Source organism: Zalophus californianus, chromosome X, assembly GCF_009762305.2.
Source record: "Zalophus californianus isolate mZalCal1 chromosome X, mZalCal1.pri.v2, whole genome shotgun sequence".
NCBI classification, from domain to species: domain Eukaryota; kingdom Metazoa; phylum Chordata; class Mammalia; order Carnivora; family Otariidae; genus Zalophus; species Zalophus californianus.
Genome location: NC_045612.1, coordinates 45,409,893 through 45,425,682, shown reverse-complemented (window position 1 = coordinate 45,425,682; position 15,790 = coordinate 45,409,893). Strand labels below are relative to the sequence as shown.

Genomic DNA, 15,790 nt, shown 5'->3' with positions numbered 1-15,790 from the left:
ACACATGATAAAAAAATACAGACTTCACAAAAGGTCACTCAACAAACAGCAGCCCACAACAACCAGCAACAAATCCTGAGGAGAGGGAAGAATATGATTGCCAGAGATGCCACATTATAATATTCAAAAGGTTCAGTTTCAACAGCAAAAAATTATAAAACATGCAAAGAAAGTATGGCCTATTCACAGCAAAAACAAAATTAGTAGAAACTGTCCCTGAGGAAGCTGAACTTACTAGGGAAAGATTTTAAGTCAAATGTCTTTAATATGCTCAAAGAGTTAAAGGAAACCATGGACAAAGAAGTAAAATAAACCAGGAGAATAATGTCTCACCAAATAGGGAAAATGAGTAAACAGGAAGAAATTATTAAAAGGAACTAACAAAATTCTGGAGCTGAAAAGTACAGTAGCTGAAATTAAAAATTCAATAGAAAAGTTCATCAGATATGAACTTGCAGAATACACTCACCAAGACACATTATAGTCGAATTGTCAAAGCCAAGACAAAAAAAGTATCCTGAAAGCAGCAATACATATTAGGTTTTATTTAGAACCTGATCCAAACAAACTATTAAAAAAAAAAAAGATGACAGATTTGAGAATTTGAACACGGGTTGGACATAAAACAGTATTAAGGAATTATTAACTGTTAGGTGTGAAAATGTTATTGTGATATAAATATACATATATTATATATATAAATTATATAAATGTATAAATATATGAGAGTCCTTATAGACATGTACTTCGAAATACTCACAAAATTATATTAAGAATGGGATTTGCTTCAAAAATAATTTCTAAGAGCAGGAAGTGGGCAAGAATATACATGAAATAACACTGGCAATGAGTTAAACGTTGGAGCTAGGTGATGAGTACAGTGGCTTTCATTATACTATTTTATTTTTGCATATGTTTGAAATTTTCCATAACAAAAGTTAAAATAAAGTTAATGTAAACTACAAAGAGAACACAATTCTAATCGAAAAAGGAACAAAACAAAAAGGTATTAAGAATTCGAAAAAATTCCACCTCCTTTCTTGCCCCCCCACTCCACATACACATTTTGGTACAGAGAATATGGTGAGCATTGGTAGCCAGGAGGACCACAGGTTGGGAGCAGGGTGGTTGTGACATCTTGCTCATAGATGTTCTTGCATTAATTTTGTTTTTTTTAAACATTGCATTAAAATACGATTATCTTCACTACTGAGGTTTTTCTGCACCCCCTTAAATTTTGCGCCGGCGTCATGGAGGGGGTAGGGATGTATCCCGGGAGCAAAGGAGAGGAAGAGGCAAGGCCCCAGAGAAGAACTAGGAATGGCCAACAGGTCCCTGAGAAGATATCGCCCTTCCCCAGCCGCAGAGAAAGGCCCAGGGATATACAAAGAAGGGAGAGCCACGGAGTCCAGGCTGGTGCTGTTAAGGACGCGGCAGCAGAGGGGAGCTGTGCTGGCCAACCGGCTGTGCGCCCCCGCGCGGGCAGAAGCCCGCACGGGATGGGGGCGGTGCCGCTCGCGGTGACGAAGGCCTCACGTGACCCGCCAACGGGGACTCGCGCCCTCGCTCCAGCGTCAGAGCCGGCCTTCACTCGCTTGCTTCTCGGTGCCTGCTCCCGGTGTCCCTGAGGGCGTGCGGGCCAGAGGCGGCCCCAAAGAGTCGGAGGCGGAGGGGAAGCAGGTAAGGGACCGGGAGGAGGGGGAGCGTTCCCTGGGCTTGGTGTGGGAGAGCCCACGCGGCCCGCGGAGCCCTGCCGGGGGGCCGGGTGCCCCGCGGCGAAGCGGCGCAAGAACCGCAGCCCTCCCGCCCCACCGCAGCCCGCGTTTGGCCTCAGAAAATGCTAGGCGGAGGGCTGGACCGCGGCGAGGCGATGACCCTTCGGAAACACCTGCCTGTTGCACCCCCCGCCCCGCCCCGCCCCCGTCCTTCTTGGTGTAGAAAATGGTGGTCAGCTCGGGGTCTGGGGCGGCTGAGTGTGGGGGCGAGGCGGCCGTGGGGGTTCCGGGAGGGGCTGGGTAGCGTCGGGTCGGCGGGGAGCGCTCGGCTGCAGCAGCCCCCGCTGCCCCCACCCCGGCCCTCTGCAGGTGTGCAGGTCTAAGTGTCGCGGCGGCTCACTCTTCGGCGAGAATCGGGAGGAGGAGGAGACTGCAAGGATAGGCCCAGGTCGGTGCGGGGGACCGTGGGGGCCGAAGGGAACGTATGGAAAGCCCTGAGACCCCAAATTCCCCCCACCCCCCCCACCCCCCGCCAGCCCGTCCTCCATCTTGATGCCTGCAGTGGCCTGGGCAGGGATAGGCAGGGAAAATGGTGGGCTTTGGGCGGGGCGGGAGGGGGAGAGGGCTCGGACCCGGAGCCCCCTGAAGAGCGTAGGGAGCCTCTCCAGTGGGAGAGTAAAATTTTAAAAAAGCCTTTGAAATCCAGGGCTCTGAATTTTGAAAGGTGCGTAGTAGGGCCTCTGTCCTCGGTGCTGATCGTCCCACTAAGAAAATAGCCCTTTTTCTGGTCTCTCACCTCTAGGAGCAATGGCGTCCAAACAGAAACAAGCGGTGAAAACTGTCAACATGGAAAATGCCCAGCAGGAAAAGGAAGGAGAAGAACAGGTCCCCGTGCAGAATGAAGAGGAATCACGCAATTCGAGAGGGGGTGAAGGCCAGAAGCATGGAAGAAATGTCAGGCTGGGGCGAATGAGACGACTTGTCCCCAATTTTCGGTGGGCCATACCCAGCAAGCGCATTGATCACAATGAAGTGGGAGCTAATGAGGAAAAGTTTGTAGGGCAGATGATGGAAGTCAGGAGAAAGACTAAAGAGCAGCAAATGAGGCATCATAAGCGCTTCCAAACTCCTGAACCTGATAATCATTATGACTTTTGCCTTATACCTTGAATCCTAAGGTTTTCTCCGAGGTCAATAATGTGACCTCTGCTCTACAAGCTTGTAGTTTTGTGATTTACTTTTTCTGTAAACCTTTTGGTGTTTCCACTTACCAGTTTGTAATTAAATATTGTTTTGTCTCAGTGTAAAATTTTCTGTCCAGTAGGACAATTTCACTCAGTTTTAGGAAAAAGTATTCCTTTCATAATGTGAAATTAATAAAGCAGTTTAAAAAGCAATCTTCCACTTTCACCCTAGTCTTTATTTTTTAATACTACCCTTCCTCTCCTAGCTACCTGGACTCAAGATCTCTAGTCTTCACTTTTTTATTGTTGTTCCCATCCAATGAGCAAGGAAGGATCATACTCATAATTCAATATCTGATATCATTTTAAGAATGTATGTCCTGTTTTTCAAGGAGTGTGAGTCCACCAGCTGCATAAAAACATCTTGGGAGGAGAGCTTTTGAGAATATAAAACATCTGACTTTTATCCTCCAGACCCACAAATGGGCGCTCCAGAATCGCCATTTTTAACAAGCTTTCCAGGTAAATCTAAGGTACACCTTTAATCTGAGGCCACTGTTGTATGTATGTATGTATCGATATGTACATACGTGTGTATTGTCATGTTAAATGTGAATGATAAATAACAGGATGAATGCTTACCTGAATTTGATGGACAAAAGCATTAAAAAGGAAAAGTACAAGACCTTAAAATAGACTGATTAGAAGAGTGGTAAGGATAGTGGTAGATGAGGGTACTGGAGTTCAGAGATGATAAGTACCAAGCTACCCCCTACTATATATCTGGCCTGGGCCATTTTCTCTAAGACTGTCATTTGGAGATAACAGAATATTTGACTTTTGTAACCAGTAACAGGTTGAGGAAGGTCTAAAATAAAGATTGAGGCTGTTTTTAAAATTTTTTGTATATTTTCAATGCAGACACTTTAACTTTTTAGGAAAGAACAGAAAGAAATCTTAACCTGATAATCCAGTATTCTTCAAAGTGACAACAGCCACCCATTATGGCTCTTGAAATTAGTTTTGTGGGTCACAACAAGCAATTTTAAAAAACAACATCATAGTCCATTGCCCATGAGTAGCATTAAGGATTATTTTGAGGGGTGCTTGGGTGGCTCAGTTGGTTGAGCATCTGACACTTTGTTTTGGCTCAGGTCATGATCTCATGGGTCCTGAGAGCAAGCTCTGCTCAGTGGGGACCCTGCTCAAGATTCTCTTCTGCCCCTTTACCCACCCCCAGCTCACTCTAAATAAATAAATCTTTTTAATAACTTATTTTAAGGAACTTGTTTTAGTAGGAGACATGTAGGAGATATTGTAGCCTTATAAAATGTATTTCTAAATTTAGGTTGCAGGGTAAAAGAATTGAAACTGGTGCAGCCACTATGGAAAACAATATGGAGGTTCCTCAGAAAGCTCAAAACAGACCTACTCTATGACCCAACAATAGTACTACTAGGTATTTATCCAAAGACACAAACATAGCCAAAGGGGCACATGCACCCCAATGTTTATAGCAGCAATGTCCACAATAGCCAAAATAGGGAAAGAGCCAAAAACTAATGATGTAATGTATGGTGATTAACATAATAATAAAAATTTAAAAAATGATTAAAAAAAATAGGGAAAGAGCCCAGTTGTCCATCAACAGATGAATGGATAAAGAAAATGTGGGGTGCATCTATATATACATACATGTGTTTGTATATAGGACCCCACGTGTGTGTATAATGGAATATTACTCAGCCATCAAAAAGAATGAAATGAGCACCTGGGTGGTTCAGTTGGTTGGGCGTCTGCCTTCAGCTCAGGTCATGATTCTGGGATTAAACCCCACATTGGGCTCCCCACTCAGCAGGGAGCCTGCTTCTCCCTTTCCCCTGCTTGTGCTCTAATAAATAAAATCTTTTTAAAAAAGAAAAGAATGAAATCTTGCCATTTGCAATGACGTGGATGGAACTAGAGGGTATTATGCTAAGTAAAATAAGTCAGAAAAAGACAAATACCATATGATTTCACTCATATGTGAAATTTAGGAAACAAAATATGAACATAGGGGAAGAGAAGGAAAAATCAAATAAGACAAAAACAGAGAGGGAGGCAAACCATGAGAGACTAGAGAACAAACAGGGTTGCTGGAGGGGAGGTGGGTGGGGGATTGGGGTAACTGGGTGATGGGCATTAAGAAGGGCACTTGATGTAATGAGCACTGGGTGTTGTATGCAAGTGATGAATCACTGAATTTTACCTCTGAAACTAACAATACAGTATATGTTAATTAAATTAAATTTAAATAAAAAATTTTTAAAAACTAAGAACAAATTTAAAAAGTCACTTCTTCAAACTTCATTTCACAGATGAGGAAACTAGGTAGGGAAATGGTTTCCCCAAGGTCACATAGCCAGTTAGTGGTAGAACTGGGACCACAGTTCCCAGTTCAGGTTGCTTCTCTCCTTACCACAGTGCCTCCACAAGGCATGATTTGGAAATATGTGTGTGCTGGTTACCAGTGGTGTACATTTACAAACATGTACAACTTATACAAAATCACTGTTTATTTGTTGTTCACACCTCAGTCATCAGAATCCCTGCATGTTTTTTTTTTTTTAAAGATTTTATTTATTTATTTGAGAGAGAGAATGAGAGATAGAGAGCACGAGAGGGAAGAGGGTCGGAGGGAGAAGCAGACTCCCCGCTGAGCCGGGAGCCCGATGTGGGACTCGATCCCGGGACTCCAGGATCATGACCTGAGCCGAAGGCAGTCGCTCAACCGACTGAGCCACCCAGGCGCCCATCCCTGCATGTTTAATTGGCAAACATTTAAGGAGAGCTCTGTGCCCCTTATAACATTTTGGAGCTGGAATGATCTTTCAGCTTCTGTCTAGAGGAAGGGAATGTTGGAGAGTCTGATCTGGAAATCCAAGGTGGTGAACTCATAGGCACTTCATAAAGGCTAGCTGACTGAGTGATGTTCATGAATGGCCTTTTGGTCCTTCTGAAAATCAGTGCTATACCTTTCATACACCAATCCCAGATTTCCCAAGGTAGCCTCAATTTTAAAAAAGCTGTGGGTGGGAGGTGAGATCACAACTTGACTGGTAAGGAGAACTAAAGGAAGCCTCCTCATCAGCATTCTTTGGAAGTGGTGGGAGATGAGGACAGACTTTCCAAAAGAAGTAAAGGCCAACGTTGGGGTTCAGAATAAGATTTTTTGAAGAACTGAAATAAATTCCCTCTCCTTGGTGTTTCTGAGGGTGTGGGATGATGAAGTCAGAACTTTCTGGAAATGGTAAAGTTTAGGGAACAAGGTCACAATGTGATTGTGGTTGAAGGAGAACCAAATTAAGACCCCTCTCCTGGAAGTTTCTCTGATGGTGGGATATGAGTACAGAACTTTCTAGAAGCAGTAAATTTCAGGGACCATGATCAGAACATGACTGAAGACAAGGAAGCACCCATTCCTGGTGTTTCAGCAGGGGTGGAGTGAGAACAGAACTTTCTGGAAAAAGTGATAGCCAGGAGAAAAAGTAAAAGTCACCGAGTCAGAAGGCGATTGAAGGAGAACTGAGTTACTTTTTTTAGACTTTATTTATCAGAGAAAGAGAGAGCAAGCAGGGGGGAGTGGCAGGCAGAGGAAGAAGCAGGATCCCTGCTGAGCAAGGAGCCCGATGCAGGACTCTATCCTAGGACCGTGAGATTATGACCTGAGCCGAAGGCAGATACCTAACCAACTAAGCCACCCAGGCATCCCAAGAACTGAGTTACTTTAGTGAACACTTCCATTAACTTACACATCCCATGGGAAGGTTAGTCTAGGTGGGCAGTACATTCTGACTTTTTAAGGTGACAATGGAGATCTATTGTTTGGAAGTGTCCCTAAAGAGGCTGCCAAGAAAATAAAAGAAATATGAAAACAAAAGTAAAGTGAATCAACCAGGAACAACAAAAAGGACTAATGCATTTATCCCTATCAGTCATTTATGTGTTCATGTTTGTTTAGTTTCTCAAGGAAAATGTGTGTGTTTTCAAAGATTTTTGAAGCAAGGCTTGGGATAGAAGCCTAGTAATTAAAAAGTGAAAGAGGAGGAAAGAGGAGATCTCTGAAAAGAGCCTTTCAGAAGCATATGTTTTCACCCTCAAGTAACAAAAAATGAAGATATCACTGAGGGAGTCTTTAAAGAGGCCACCAAAGGAAAAAAAAAATGAATTTACAATGAAGAAAGTAAAACAAACAAAATATCATGAGAAGAAAACACCAAAACAGGTTATCACTTCCAGTCCTTTCAGTCTGTGTCTACATGTGAGTAATTAATTAGCTTTATTAAGGTATAAATTAAAATTTAAAAAGTATGTAAACTATGCAATTCACTTTACATATCTGTTTTACATATATTTAAGCCTATGAAATCATGACCACAATGAAAATAGCAAACACTTCCATTATCTCCAAAAGTCTCTTTCTTCCCATTTGTAAATCCATCCCTCCTTCCATTCCCATCCTCAAGCAACCTCTGGTCTGCTTTCTGTCACTATATTTTGCTTTATGCAATATTTTTTATATAGCGTGAACCACAGAGCACGTACTCTCCTTTATTTTTGTCTGGCTTCATTCATTCAACATAATGATTTTGCATGTAATAATAGCATATTCCTTTCTACTGCTGAGTGGTAGTCCATGATATGGTGAATGTTTATCCATTCATCTCTTGATGGACACTTAGATACTTTCCAATTTTTGACTATTACAAATAAAGCCATAAAGTGTATTTCATAATATTTGTGCATTGACAAATATTCATCAATCAGTGCACACTTGGGCTCTTCCCATAGTTTGGCTATTGTAGATAATGCTGCTATAAACATTGGGGTGCATGTATCCCTTGAATAGTGTTTTTGTATTCTTTGGGTAAATACCTAGCAGTGCAATTGCTGGATTATAAGGTAGTTTTATTTTCAATTTTTTGAGGAACCTCCATACTGTTTTCCACAGTGGCTGCTCCAGTTTGAATTCCCACCAACAATGTAAGAGTGTTCCCCTTTCTCCGCATCCTCACCAACACCTGTTGTTTCTTGTGTTGTTGATTATAGCCACTCTGACAAGTGTGAGGTGATATCTCATTGCAGTTTTGATTTGTATTTCCCTGATGACAAGTGATGTTGAGCATCTTTTTATGTGTCTGTTGGAAATTTTAACCATCCTAAAAGGTGTGTATTATCTTGTAGCTTTAATTTTTATTACTCTGGCGACTAATGATGTTCAGCATCTTTTCATGTACTCATTAGTCATTCATATATCTTCTTTTGTGAATAATTTGTTCAAATATTTTGCTAATATTTTTAAAGATTTCTATTTATTTGAGAGAGAGAGCATGAGCATGAGTGGGGAGTGCAAAGGGAGGGGGAGAAGCAGACTCCCCACTGAGCAGGGAGCCCAACTTGGGGCTCAATCCCAGGTCCCTGGGATCATGACCTGAGCTGAAGGCAGATACTTAACCAACTGAGCCACCCAGGTGCCCCAATATTTTGTTAATTTTTGAAAATTTCATTGTTCGTCTTCTTACTACTGAGTTGCAAGATTTCTTTATAAATTCTATATTCAATTTTCTTTGATATGTATGTTGTAAATTTTTCTCTCAGTCTTGGTTTGCCTTTTCATTTACTTAATGGTTTCTTTCAAAGGCCAAAAGTTTTAAATTTACATGAAACCCATTTAATCCACTTTTCCTTTTATAATTGTGTTCTATTTAAATAATGTGCTGCCTAATCCAAGGTTGTGAAGACTTTCTCCTATATTTTACTCTAATAGTTTTATAGTTTTAGGCTTTTCATTTTGTTTTATGAACCATCTCATGTTAATTTTGTGTAAGGTATGAAGTAAACTCTGGTGTTCATTTTGTTCCATATTGATATTCAACTAATACAGCACCATTTGTTGAGAAGACTTTCCTTTCTTCTTCCTATAGCCTTTGCACCTTTGTCAAAAATCAAGTACTCATATATGTGAGTATATTTTTTTACTTTCTATTCTGCCCTATTGATCTATATGTCTATCTTTTCATCAATATCAAACTATCTTGATTGCTGTAGCCTTATAGTAAATCTTGAAACTAGATAGGGAAATTCCTGCAACTTTGTTCTTCTCTATTAAAATTGCTTTGGATATTCTAGGTCCCTTGAATTTTCATATAAACTTTAGAATCAGCTGATTATTTTTTTTAAGCCTGCAAGAATTCTTATTGGGATTGGCTTGAATCTGTAGATCAATTTGGTGAGAATAGCTATATTAATAGTTGCAAATAGGGACAGTGTTTATTGTAAGGAAAAATACAAAAACAGCTGTCTTGTCACAGTACTCAAGGACAAAGCCCCTGGGGTCTCCATAAACTGAAAGAAGCCGAAAACTCTGTGAGTCTTTCACATAGGGTGTCTTCTCTCTTTTTCTCATTTTTGGAAGTTTCTCACACTCATCACAATTAGTCAAGTATAGCTTCATGTAAATGACCTATTCAGATCCTTTCTGATAAGGATATCTGAGAAGGACGCCAGGGCCCAGGAATTGCTTTTGGAAAGCAGCAGGATGTGTGTAGAGAACAATGTAAAATGTAAGTGGCTTCTGACCATTAGGCTAAATATTTCCAAGTGAATGGCAGAATCTGGGCCAGTGGTAAACCAGTCAAGAAGACCAATTTCTGCAGAAAGGTTAGACAAGGGCAGAACCACTGGGGATGTGTCCCTTAGGCACTTTGCATCCACTAGCAAGGCTATTATATATATAATATATATTTATTTATTTATTTATTATTATATATTATATATAATATAAATATAATATATATTATATTTATTATATATTTATATATATATAAATAACAAGTGTTGATGAAGATGTGGAGAATTGTAATGTTCATACATTGCTGGTGGGAATATATAACCATGCAGTTGCCGTGGAAAACAATTTGGCACTTCTTCCAAAAGTTATACATAGAGTTACCATGTGATCTAGCAATTCCCTTGTAGGAATATACTCAAGATAATTGAAAACCTATGTTCAAAATAATGCAACATATATTAAGAAAAAAGAAAAAGAAGAAGATAGCAGGAGGGGAAGAATGAAGGGGAGTAAGTTGGAGGGGGAGACGAACCATGAGAGACGATGGACTCTGAAAAACAAACTGAGGGTTCTAGAGGGGAGGAGGGTGGGGGGATGGGTTAGCCTGGTGATGGATATTAAAGAGGGCACATTCTGCGTGGAGCACTGGGTGTTATGCACAAACAATGAATCATGGAACACTACATCAAGAACTAATGATGTAATGTATGGTGATTAACATAACAATAAAAAATTAAAAAAAATTTTTTAAATAATAAAAAAAAGAAAACCTATGTTCACAAAACTTGTACACAAATGTTCATAATAGTGAAAAAGTGCCAACAACCCAAATGTCCATCAACTGACAAACCAATAAACAAAATGTGGTATATTCATACAATAGAATATTCAATACACATAAAAAAGAATGAAGTCCTGGTAAATGCTACAACACGGATAAACCTTGAAAACATTATTCTAAATGAAAGCCAAACACAAAAGGCCACATATTGTATGATTCCATTGATCTGAAATATTCAGAATAGACAAATCTGTTGAGACAAAAAGTAGAATAGGGCTAGTAGCTGGGAGGGGATGGGAATGACGAGTAGCTACTAAGGGGTATAGAGTTTCTTTCTGGGGTATTAAAAAGGAAAACATCGATAGCCAGATGGAACGATTTACTATAAATAAATAAAATAGTTTGGTCATCTCCCAATAATAGAAAAATATATAAACAGTAGCATGGACATATTTAGATATAAAAAGTCTTTTAATATATGATAAAGTTGGTATGTCAAATCTGAAAAGAAGAACTGTGTCATTCAATATATTTTCTCATTTATTTATGTTATGCTAACTTGGAAATCAGCAAATTAATGTGACTTCCAGAACTAGGCCTCTCAGCCCAAAGGGGAAGCATTTTATCTCCAACATCCCTCCCTATTAAGAGGTGTTGCTGAATGAATTTCCACCTATGCATGACAAGGTATGGGTATCATATGACAAAAGTTTGTAACAACCAGTCTTGTGACTAAGAATAAGGAATACAAGCTAGAATCACAGGTCTGCTATTTACTAGGTATGTGATCTTGGAAAACTTTTCTGAGTCTCAACTTTCTCACCTATCAGTTAGGATCAATGATATTCAACTGTGGCTACAAGACCTTTGGGGAAGAATATTCATAGTACCTATATTCATATACCTACTTGTGATGTTATTGCAAGGTCCTGCCTGACTCAAGGGGTTCTGGGAATAATATTTCAACTTTCAGGTCTGGTAATGAAGAGAGAATCCAGACTATCTAGTGGCTCATATCAGCTCTCTGTTTGCCATATTTAGGGTTTTAAAGTAACTCAAATCAAGTAGGAATTTAGTGGGTCACCTATCCATGTTCTCCTAGTAATACTTATACGTCAAGATAGGCTAAGTACTTTTTTTTACATAAGTAGCTAGAGTTTATTGTTCTGGAGCTTCTTTTCTTTTTCTTTCTTTCTTTCTTTCTTTCTTTCTTTCTTTCTTTCTTTCTTTCTTTCTTTCTTTCTTTCTTTCTTCTTTCTTTCTTTTTCTTTCTTCCCTCCTTCTTAGTTTTTTTTTTCTTTTTAATTCCAGTATAACTAATGTATAGTGTTTTATTAGTTTCAGGTTTAGAATATAGTGATTCAACAATACTATACATTACTCAATCCTCATCACATAGGCTAAGTACTTTTATTGTTATTTTTATTTTTTTATTATAAGCTAAGTACTTCTAAAAACATTTCCCAAATCTCAGAGGCTTAGCAAACTGAAAATTTCTCACTCAGCTAGCAGTGCAATACAGATGGGAGGGAGTGGGATCTGTTCCATGCAGTCATTCAGGGAGCGAAGTGGCAGGAACCTGGCAGGAACCTCCACCATCTTCAACGTGTGACTTTCAAAATTGCCTTGGGTGCTTACATCCAGCTGGAAGATGGAAGGAGAGAGAAGGCTCATGGCAGATTATTCTGGAGTTTTCTGCTCACATTCCAATGACCACAAATCAGTCAACTGCTTAGCTGTCTGAGAAAGGCAATCCATAAATATGAACCTAGGACAAAATGCAACAGAATTTGTTGAACATGTATACTCTCTCTGCCATAGTTTCATAAGATCAGTTATCAGTAAATTCCTAATTCAAACTATTCTGTCTACCATGACATTCTTCATTCATGTAAAGATAACTAAGCCTTCCTTGTCTTTGGTGGTTAAATGCAGCTTCTTAGTTTATCCTACCCTGAGATCCTGGCATCACTACTGAAACCAAGAGGCTGTATCAAGTTTAAGAACCACTCCCAGCATCCTCAGCCTAATGATAATAGCCATTATAAGATTTTCAAAATATGCTTGCTTATTTATTGCTCAATTTCCTGTTAAAGATAACATCTTCTAGCCCTCTCTTTAGACATGATTAGGGAGTACATGAGTATGTAACACATGATAAGCGCATTCCAACATTTCCTTTTCCATAACTCTCTAGATTATTTACGTCATACTAAGCAATTTCCTTTTTGAAAAAGATTTTATTTTTTATTGGAGAGAGAAAGAGAGCACGGCCGGGGCAGGGTGGCAGGGGGAGGGGATGGATAGGAGCAGAGGGAGAGAGAGAAGCAGACTCCCCACTGAGCAGGGAGCATGACATGGGGCTGGATCCCAGGACCCTGAGATCATGACCTGAGCTGAAGGCAGATGCTTAACAGACTGAGCCACCCAGGCACCCCATAAGCAATTTCTGATATACCAACTTTTTTTAGTGTGATCCAACAGGAGGCCATAGTTCAACCAACTGAGCAAACCGAGTCCAGCTGAATGAGATAGCACATTGAATTTAAAATCTCTACTATGTGCACAAATATTGATAAATTCAGCTGAATTTATTACAAATTATTTGGCATGTACTATATACCTGGTGCTGTTCTAAGAGTCAAGGAATCACAGCACTACATACAACAGCAAAAAAAAAATATATATATATATATGTCTTCATGGAACTTGCATTCTTGTTAGAAAAACAAGAGAAGGCTCAGGAGGAAACATCTGAAGGAGGTAAGGGAGTGATCTAGGCAGATATTTGAGGGTAAATTTTTCCAAGCAGAGGGAAAAGCAAATGCAATGGACCTGATTTGAAAGTATGCCTGACAAAAGTAGCTAAAATTATGTCCCTTCCCACCTTTATCTAATATTCTTAGGACCTATTCTCACACATATTCTCAAGATTTTTGCCAGTGTAGCAAATACATTGAACAAGTAGGATTTGTAGGAGACAATAATAAAACATTTTTTTTCTACCTGCTACCCATGCAAACCTGCCCTTTGGTTTGTCCCTTGAGTGAAATCTAGGGTATGTCCCATGACTTTCCTGCTTGCCCTATAGGTAAAAAAATATCCTACTGTCAGTTCAAGTCACAAAAGAGTTTCCATTCGAGGTGCCTGGCTGGCTAAGTTGGAGTATGCAGCTCTTGATCTCGGGGATGTGAGTTCGAGCCCCATGTTGAGTGTTGAGAAATAAATAAACTTTAGACAGACAGCCTCTCCTTTGCTGTCGTGTCTACCACTCCCTTGCAGTGTATTCAATAAACTTCTATCTCCTTTAAAACAAATAACAAACAAACAAACAAACAACCTTTAAAAACAAACAAAAGTTTCCATTTGATGAAGGCAGAAAGAAAATAAGAAATTAAAGTCTTATATAACTGGTACTGTTATGGCCATCTAGTACTGGCACTTTCTAGGCTGTGAAGGTATTTAAAATTAACTCCTTCCTTTGTGTGGTTCCTTTATGGGTTCTATAGGGAGTCCCCCATTGTTGAGAATCTCTTACCTGCTCTTCTCTTGAAATGGGCAAATACATATCCCTGAGCTAGTCACTTTTGACTCCTTCATTAACCTTTATTTTTTTAAGATTTTATTTGTTTATTTGTCAGAGAGAGAGAGACCTCAAGCACAAGCAGGGGGAGCACCAGGCAGAGGGAGAAGCAGGCTCCCCACTGAGCAAGGAGCCTAATGTGGGACTCGATCCCAGGACCCTGGGATCATGACCTGAGTCAAAGGCAGACAGACGCTTCACCAACTGACCACTCAGGCGTCCCTCCTTCATTAGCCTTTAAACTTCTAGCAGTATATCCAAGTTGTTTCTGCCAAGGTTTCCTTGCTCCTCCAGAAGACTATCATGACCTAGATCAATAACCACAAACTAGTTCTGTCTCCTGTATGGCCCATGTAATGTCTATGGGAGCCACTCACACATCATTTGTGCAATTTAACTCCCAAATTCAAGGAGTCCAGTCTCTCCCCAAATGTTCTTCAGTTTTATGTCAAAGTAGCTAGCTGGTCTTACCTTTTAGATTTAGATACCTGCAGTGTTAACAAGTTCCAGGGACTTTGAATAGACCCATTGAGGGTTTTTGCCTTTGATATGAGGTGACAAAAAACACCTATTCTCTCTCTATAATGGAAGCACTCATGAAATGCCAACATTTCTCACTAGAAATCCTCTTCTAATCTCCAACAATCTTTTTGGCCTCTCAAATGCCTTTTGTAGGCTGAAAATGTGTAATTATCTAAGGGTAACCAACTCAGTACTCATCCAAGTATGACTTGCTTTCATCGCCTTGCATTACAATTCAGAATTCGGCAGTGATTGAAACCTATTGTCTTGGGACCTCAACGAAAAAGGAGACTGAAATAGGTAATTTTTAATTTCCTGTTATAAATATATAGTTACATATATAGTTATATATATATATTTAAAAGCCTACAATTCATCTGGTGTATGAACTGTCTATTTGATTTTATAATTTCAGTGTCCTTCCTACCACCTGGCATACTGGGATTTGATTCTAGTTATAGATTTAGAGATAATGAGTGTGTCTTCAGCACAATAGGGGAGAGAATGAAGGCAATTGATCTCCCTTGCAAGGTGCCTTCAGGCAGGTTGTTACAGGTTTTCAAATAAGGCAGGAACATCCTCACCCATAAAGGAGAAGAGGAACTAATTTGGTAAGGAAGACCTAGTAGGGGATGAAAGTGGCCTTCTTTTGGCCTCCTCTTCCTCCTAGATCCTTGTACTGCTCATTCCTTGAGGACCAGCTCTGACCACACAGCATCTGAGACCATGTGAGCTGGAAGTGAACTCTCCCATCTCTGTCTCTGATGGTCATTGAGGCACATGGGGCCTCGACCACTCTTATGTTCCTTAACAAAGGATGGTTTGTCCCTTTCCTTTTTCTAATGTGTGTGTGGAAGGGAAAGGCTACTTTCTCAGGAAGTTAGGTGCTAGGGTAGCAGGCAGGTGCCCACCCTCATTCTGCCACAGTGACTTCTGTTAATGTTTAATTGTGCATCTCCAGAAATCTTGGAAGCTCAGAAGAAACCATTTGTTTATTGGTTTACGAATACACCTTCTGGGGGCACCTGGGTGTCTCAGTCTGTTAAGCGTCTGCCTTCAGCTCAGGTCATGATCCCAGGGTCCTGGGATCCTGGAATCCCATGATGTGGGATCAAGCCCCACATCAGGCTCCCTGCTCATTCCCCCCACTTGTGTTTTCTCTCTCTCTCTCTGTCAAATAAATAAATAAAATCTTAAAAAAAAATACACCTTCTTTCTGCCCAAAGTTGGGAGCAGAAATTTTCTTAAAGATTTTATGTATTTATTTGAGAGAGAAAGAGTACGCGTGTGCACAAGCAGGGGGAGGGGCAGAGGGAGAGGAAGAAGCAGACTCCCCACTGAGCAGGGAGCCAGACACAGAGGCTGGATCCCAGGACCCCAGGATCAGGACCTGAG

General features: G+C 40.3%; 1 protein-coding gene across 2 annotated transcripts; it reads left to right on the top strand.

Moving 5' to 3' along the window:
- The first annotated feature begins 1,530 nt into the window (after positions 1–1,530).
- Positions 1,531–3,100, top strand: BEX4 (brain expressed X-linked 4). 2 transcript variants are annotated; one of them, XM_027608214.2, is made up of 3 exons: positions 1,532–1,680; positions 2,085–2,163; positions 2,518–3,100. In XM_027608214.2, exon 3 carries the CDS (start codon positions 2,523–2,525, stop codon positions 2,883–2,885), a length of 363 nt encoding a protein of 120 aa, XP_027464015.2. In that variant the 5' UTR covers positions 1,532–1,680; positions 2,085–2,163; positions 2,518–2,522; the 3' UTR covers positions 2,886–3,100. The 2 variants fall into 2 exon arrangements, with proteins under 2 accessions (XP_027464016.2, XP_027464015.2); XM_027608215.2 differs by lacking the exon at positions 2,085–2,163 and having other exon boundaries at positions 1,531–1,680.
- The last annotated feature ends 12,690 nt before the right edge of the window (positions 3,101–15,790 follow it).

Coding starts and splice junctions, on each gene's coding strand:
- BEX4 (XM_027608215.2), top strand. CDS start 2,523: ATGGCGTCCAAACAGAAACAAGCGGTGAAAACTGTCAACATGGAAAAT.